This window comes from Brienomyrus brachyistius, chromosome 12 (genome assembly GCF_023856365.1).
Source record: "Brienomyrus brachyistius isolate T26 chromosome 12, BBRACH_0.4, whole genome shotgun sequence".
In the NCBI taxonomy this organism is placed as follows: Eukaryota; Metazoa; Chordata; class Actinopteri; order Osteoglossiformes; family Mormyridae; genus Brienomyrus; species Brienomyrus brachyistius.
Genome location: NC_064544.1, coordinates 6,088,145 through 6,095,212, shown reverse-complemented (window position 1 = coordinate 6,095,212; position 7,068 = coordinate 6,088,145). Strand labels below are relative to the sequence as shown.

Below are 7,068 nucleotides of genomic sequence, written 5' to 3'. Positions count from 1 at the left end.
TCTATAGCATTCATGCAGAAGGAGCTCTCGTGCTGTATATGCGACAACGACCTACGTCACCCGTCACGACGCGCACCGGCCTATTTGCGTAATCATAAAATACATAATAAACTTTACTCTTTAGTTCATGCTATTTTTAGGTAACCGCTTGCACTCCCCCTCACCTCAGCAGCGGGGTACTTCCAGAAGCACCGCCTACTTTCATTGGCTTCCCTGATATTTGTGTCGCTCTGTCGTTTCGATCTTTAATTACATGCATAGCTATAAAAGATTTTGAAACGTTTACTGGGGGGTGTAAATGTGAACATATCACTTTTGAGTATGACTCACGCACCTAACTGATCAACAATAAAGTTGGAGGGGGGGTATGTTTATAGAGAAAGAGGTAAGGATCATGCACTGATTACAGCGCGTTGCCGCACCCACCACATGACAAACCTGAGTGCAGCCATGTTGGCAGGTGATACCTCAGCGCCACACTAGTCCAGATGAACCAGAGTGAGTTTTTTTCTGGTGTCTGGAGTGCTAATCCTGCCACCAATCCCCAAATTTCTCCCTGTAAATTGGAGGACCTCCTTATAGGTCTGGAGTAGATTAACGTCATATCCAGGATGAAGCAATTGCAGGCTAAGAGTCTTGTTCAAGGGCCCAACGGAGTAGAATCACTCTGGGCATTTGTGATTTGAACTAGCAACCTTCCAGTTACTGACACAGATTCCTAGCCTCAGAACCACCACTCTGTTTGTAGAACTTAATATTATTCTAGCGATCTTTTGGGTGGGGGGGTCCTCAAGAGAGAGTGCACTGCTAGTTGAATAATTTACTGATAATTGTGCAAACGGCTGGGATTTCAGGAAGATTATTGGGAGCGTTACTTTCTGGATCAAGCGATTTCATTATCTAGAGCAGATGTGGTTGCTATAGTGAAATCATAAGTGGCATATAATGTAAGATCACTGAGTCCATCCATCCATTTTCCGTAACCGCTTGTCCGTTGGTCGCGGGGGGTGGGGAGCCAATCCCGGAGGCTACGGGCGCAAGGCAGGCAACAAGGCAGAGTGGGGCGCCACCCCATCGCAGGGTACATTCACACGCCATTCACTCACAGTCACACTTATGGGCGATTTAGTAACTCCAATTAACCTCAGCAGGTTTTTTGGATGTTGGGAGGAAACGGCACAGGGAGAACATGCAAACAGCGCCATGGTGCCACCAATTGTTATTCCGTTTTCCGAGAAAGGCAATGCAAAACTTGCAGCGACTGTCGTCCTTCATGCACGAGTTCCCAAGTCTTCACTTAGATGTGCAGTAACAGCGACATCTAGCGGTAGAATGTGACATTGCGTATTAATGGCCACCCTGGTTAACTCCTGAAACGGTACGACGGGACAAAAATGATCCTTTAAGGAGAATCTATCTCCAAAAGGCGAACCCACAACTCGAAAATAAGCTTCGCGAGATATGAGTAATGTACCCAAATTGCATACCATACAACTGTTATGCTATTATAATTTATTCATGTATAAGGACACACATTTGGCGAAAAAGCAGAAACGCTAACTGGTTTTAATAGTTTGCTGTTGTATTATCCACCGGCAGTAAATAAAGCTGTTTTCTGACATACCATTAAAAGTCTTTTACCCTCCCTTTGACGCCATTCATTTTCATACAAAAACCTGCGTCACGCCGTCGTATGGCTAACCGTGTACCAAGCATGGTAGCGGCCCCCACGAACATCTGAACAAGCATAAAAATGGGGAAACGATCAACCACAAATCAACCCCCCGCCTTTTCACGCGGGTGAAAACATGGCAACATCATCGACTATTAAACTTATCCACAGACACCGCTTCTCCTTCGACTTTGGGACGTGAAGTTGTGACACTTGACGGCAGCCTGTCCCAAAGCAGACACGGCATTAAACAATCAGCAGATACCCAAGGCTGTGTTTCTCAGTATAACTGCTCTGCCTCCACCCTGGCTTGGAGCATATATACTGCCGACATACACATTCCCCAAGCAGACACCCGACTTCAGGCATGTCCTTAAGATTTCTACAGAGATTCAGGTTACAGGCTTTTCTTTAAAAGCTACTGTGAGCAGATTCCCATCCACGCACCCTCTCCAGCTCAAAAATCACTGCTCGGCGTTGATCCCTAAAGCAACTGGTTAATAGTGTTTCCGAAGGCTTTGAGTGTGCAGGTTTAAAACTCAGTAAAAGGCATCAGCTCATAAATACCACGAGATGCAGATAAATAATCGGAATACCCGACCGCTGAGCTCTGAAGACGGCAGGCAAGGTCACCAGAAGTCCAGGTGTATGTCTTCAAACAGGACAATGGACCACGGAGGAATACCAAAAATTCAAGAATCGGAAACACGGTCATCCTGACAGTAGTTACTGGTAGTCCCATGGGCTGTAAAAACGGTGTGTGCACCTCCCACCCGTGGAGCATGTGGATGTAGAACAGGCCTGACGTCTCAGACGGGCAGTCCTCAGACGGGCCTATGGTGCTCGGGTTTACAAAGGGTGGTACGAGGGACCCAATTACGAGACCGTGTTGGGGTTTGTGTTGAGAATGTCTGTCTGGACGCCTGAGGTGCTGGCATCCTCATCCCAGGACGCGGAGCTGAGCCCAGCCGGAGCCGAGAGGGAGTGGGGCGTCACAGTACAGCCAAAGCCCTGGTAGCGCCCCCTGGGGGATGAGGGGATGGAGGCGGCCTCCACGGCAACTTCCTGGGAGCCCCCCGAAAGCAGGCCCGTGTGCTCGTTCTGGTCTTGGTCCTCTTCAGCAAAGTACATCTTTCTGGGTCGGCCAAGAACCGTTCTCCCTGCAATGGATGGGAGGGTTCCAGCAAAAAACACATGGTTCTAAAGTCTTTGTCATGTTTAAGGATTCATCTAGAGAATATTTCCAGTGGCATAATTTACACCGTTTCCTGAAACGCATCGAAACGAGCTGAAGTGCCCCTCTGCCCCGCGACACTCACCGACGTTACGCACTTGCTCCGAAATGTCGGCTCTGATGTCCGACACGTCCCACATGGCCAGGAAGGAGTCGAAGCAGGAACCCTCCTCAGCCTCCTGGATGTACGGCTTATACGTGAAGCTGAAGTGGTGAGCAATGGCAGCCAGGAACATCTCCACGCAGATGATGAAGTCCTACAACGGGCCCAGTATCAGCAAAAGTAATCAAGAGCAAATCACAACACGAACGTTTTACTTACTTAACAGACATTTGACATTTTTCTCCAACTCCAAAGCAACTGACACTTTGAGAAAAGGTCAGACAGTCCCTAAAGGAATTGGGGCTTAAGGGCCTTGCTCAGGGGCCCAACAGTGACCTCACTCTGCGAGTGTTAAGGTGTTAAGGGCCTTGCTCAGGGGCCCAACAGTGACATCACTCAGCCAACCCGAATTTGAACTGGGTGACCCACACATGCTCCAATCTGAACTGGTTCCTGGCTCCTACCTGGAGCCCCGTAGCAACAGCTTCCACACTGTCCCAGTCCCACGTATGAGAGTCTGAAATGACTCCCACCTTCACGAGAAAAGCGATAAACACGGCCTGCCTGGATGAGACCACAACCGAGACAAGAGAACAGCGTCAGCATCAAAAGACACCGGTTCTGAACGTTAGGGAAAGAAAGGTGTGGGAGAGAGCGACTAACCAGAAAGACACAAACACAACCAGCTTGACACACAGGAACTTCCCCACCGGACGAATCGGACTGAGTTCATTTCGTAGGGCCTTGTAGAACAGCACAAGGCAGTACATGGCAAACTGTAGAAAGAAAGGCGGACACAACGTCAAACGGCACTGACAAGCCCTGGTGCATTCTGGGAAGGGCAGAAATGGGCCATCTACTCTGAAGTAAAGTGTGTTAGCGACCAGCTACAGTGATTTGCCTTAACGGAACGAAAAAGAAATGAAAACCTCTAAATGCATGTACCAGCTGGGACAAGTTGTTGACTATCACCAGGTAGGTCCAGGCATTCCTGGAGCTGAAGTTTCCCTCATCATACACACCACACAGCTGACAGATCCTTTTCAGTCGGGGAGAGTAGAAGCATTAAAAAGACATTTATTTTTATGCCACAACAGATACATGTAAATATACTATATGTTTCGTAAAAGGTATGCTACGTCATTAGCTGGCTGTTAATGATCTAATAATTAACAATCAAATCAAGTCAATGATGAAAGAATTAACTTTTCAAAGTCTTAAGTACAACTGAATTTAATATCATTTAACTTTGGGTGAATCTCAGTTTGCGCACTTGACCGTACTCATGCTCTCATGTACCCATTTTACGCCATCTTCCATTGCAGACGACCAGTTCTTTAAAGGACAGTAAAAATCCCTGGACGTCATTCTTGCCACGCTCTGAATATCAAGGGTACATAGGCTGCATCCTTGCCAAACGAGACTAATCCCAGGGTTCATTGCGCCCGAAGTTCGTCCTTGGTGGGAACCTTAGCAGGATCGGTCTTGCCAAGACCACAAGTATGGTCCTTGCGTTCTTCGTACTGAGATTCACACAAAATATCAGTCGGGAAACTTCGCCCCCTGGTGGTGATATACGTACAAAGCTACGACAGTAGTGAAGGGTCTGACCACGGTGTACTGCAGAACGCCCAGCTTGCACCGGAACAGAAGAACCCTAAGAACAAGACCGTAAGATAAGCAACAGGCACATTCAGACACCAGAACGGGCTCTATTCTTCATGAATACTGTTATCTCACCATTCATCAAGGCATGGAGGACATGTGGACTAACAAGTACCAGCAGGGCAGGTCGCCTTCTCTAGGCACCAGAGCTCAAACACGATGCTGTCATGCACGACAGCAAGGCACATAAACGCCATCACGAAGCTTATTACTCCGGCTCATTTTTTTGCTCAAAAGACTCCTTAATATTTCCGCATGTACTTCAAGTTTCAGTCTACAGTAGTAAAGTTAGACTGCTGCCCGGAAAGTGACACATGCTGCAATACATGCTGTACAGGATCAGCCGCTTTAGCCTAGTCTCCCGACGGCACTCACTCCCCCATCGGCCACGGCGGACAGCAGCATAGCGGCGGTAAGTGTCTCTGCTGCTCCTGGACCTCCAGCATGACCACCAGGCTGGGGTACTGATTGGCCAGGTAGTTCAGCAGGAAGATCATGAAGTTGTAGATGACGTATGCCTCGTAGCATTCCCTGCACGTGTCCACGTAGATGGCGATGCTGGGGTACTTCAGGGCAATCCACTGCGGGAGAAAGGGTCTCAAATGCAGCGCTGCACATGCACCCTCAAGCAGCGCCAGCTTCACTACTTACTGTAACTCCGATTTCTTTTTGCTGGTACTTACACTGTCCAAACTGTATATCGGCACCATCCATAAGATTCTGTAATGATAGAAATACATAACGGTACGAAACAAAAGCAAACAAATATCTCTATGGCTACAATACGATCCAGAAATATAGTTATGCATACATGTGCAATATTTTGCTACGGCCGCTGGCAGGGCGCATTCACTCACCTGATAATAGGCTTTTGCAGTTCGGGCTGTGTGTAATGAACGAGGTGCTGGAGAATACCCCATAGCGAGATGGGAATGGTCATGAACACAAATATCCCGGCGATAAACCATGCTTTGTTGTGGGTACCAACCTAAAGGGTTAATTAATGGATCTTAAACCACCGACCAGGCTGGAGGTGACGTGCAAGAAACGCAATTTAAAGGACGGCTGGCGCTCAATGGCGTTAAACACACCGGAGCGTAAAATTCAGTCCCATTAAACATGCATGCAATCAAATAAGCAAAGGTTGCCCCGGCTCACCCCAGACTCCTGCAGCTCCCACACGCAAAAGGGCAGTACCACCAGCAGCAGCAGCACGTACAGGCACACCACCAGCGGCCGGATCCACCTCCTCCAGTTCCTGCAGGTGCACGGCATGCCGGCCGGCCCCCCTTCGGGACGTCCTGGCTGCAACACCGGTCTCGCAATCACACACAGCCGCCTCTTCCCCAGGCGACCAGACGGGCACGTAACCAAAAAAAAGCCCACCTTAATACACGGGGCGAGACATCGTGTTAAAAAGGCCGTGGTGTTATAATAGGCTTATGCTTGCAAAGGCTTCATTCCCAGCTATTCCTGTACAACCAGACATGCTGAATCATAGAGGTACCACCCACCTCCCGAGGTCCGATTGGACGGCGATCAGCCCGTTGACGCGAACGGACACACTCCTATTGGATAATTTTGTTGCCAATTTAAAGACATGTTTTTCAGTGTGTTTTAACCAAGAGGGCGGGTGTGTGTGTGTGTGTGTGTGTGTGTGTGTGTGTGTGTGTGTGTGTGTGTGTGTGCGTGCGTGCGTGCGCGCGTGTATATGATTATACCTAAACCAGTCACGTCTTATCTGTATTTATTACAGCAATTTCAACAAACTAATTTTATTTTTTTTCTGTTGCGTGCATGACTCGTTGTGGAATATTGTATTTAGAGCAATATCATCTTCATGGGGTCTAATTGTATCCTTACAATGCATGCAGTCTCACTATTTTGCTACTTTCTCAATTTTAATTCGTGATTGGATTATCCCAGTGTATGAGTTAACCAAAATCGTTTGTTACGTTAATGAGATGCTTACAGCATATCAGTATCACCACTAGGTGTCATTATAAATCTAATTTGGACCTCTTTAGTACTATATTCAAATTGAAAGTGTAATGACAATAATGTGATGTAATATAATGTGGCTGCCGATAGGGTGACAGGATATTCAAGAAACAACGATGGCATCTAATAATATTCATAATAAAAACATTAAAAGGTTAGAAGATAAATGAAAAATATTGTATAGTATCCACTACCAGCAATATAGCACATTTTCCAGTCTGTTTTGTGTGACTCGCTACTGATCAAACTTACATTCGTGGGACGGAAAAGAACCACCTACTTTTATAGGTGGTGGAGATGTGATGGCGATGTGAGTCGGAGGGCCGCATGTGGGAAATGCTCACACGTGTCCGGCCGAGACCCCGCTCGCCCCGCTGCCGCCCGCTTTAACCA

General features: G+C 47.6%; 1 protein-coding gene across 1 annotated transcript; it reads right to left on the bottom strand.

Annotated features, from left to right (window-relative positions):
• Nucleotides 1-1,492: 1,492 nt before the first annotated feature.
• LOC125705318 (transmembrane protein 184C-like) lies at nucleotides 1,493-6,277 on the bottom strand. Its single transcript, XM_048971822.1, has 10 exons — nucleotides 5,833-6,277; nucleotides 5,532-5,662; nucleotides 5,358-5,394; nucleotides 5,050-5,255; nucleotides 4,592-4,666; nucleotides 3,955-4,048; nucleotides 3,673-3,785; nucleotides 3,474-3,573; nucleotides 2,992-3,163; nucleotides 1,493-2,832 (listed from the first exon to the last, which is right to left on the bottom strand). The coding sequence occupies exons 1-10, from the start codon at nucleotides 5,947-5,949 to the stop codon at nucleotides 2,549-2,551; spliced, it is 1,329 nt and encodes a 442-aa protein (XP_048827779.1). The 5' UTR covers nucleotides 5,950-6,277; the 3' UTR covers nucleotides 1,493-2,548.
• Between the last annotated feature and the right edge of the window lie 791 nt (nucleotides 6,278-7,068).

Coding starts and splice junctions, on each gene's coding strand:
- LOC125705318 (XM_048971822.1), bottom strand. CDS start 5,949: ATGCCGTGCACCTGCAGGAACTGGAGGAGGTGGATCCGGCCGCTGGTG. Junction 5,256..5,357: donor CGATATACAGTTTGGACAGT/GTAAGTACCAGC, acceptor TTTCTCCCGCAG/TGGATTGCCCTGAAGTACCC. Junction 3,574..3,672: donor GTTGTGTTTGTGTCTTTCTG/GTTAGTCGCTCT, acceptor GGTCTCATCCAG/GCAGGCCGTGTTTATCGCTT.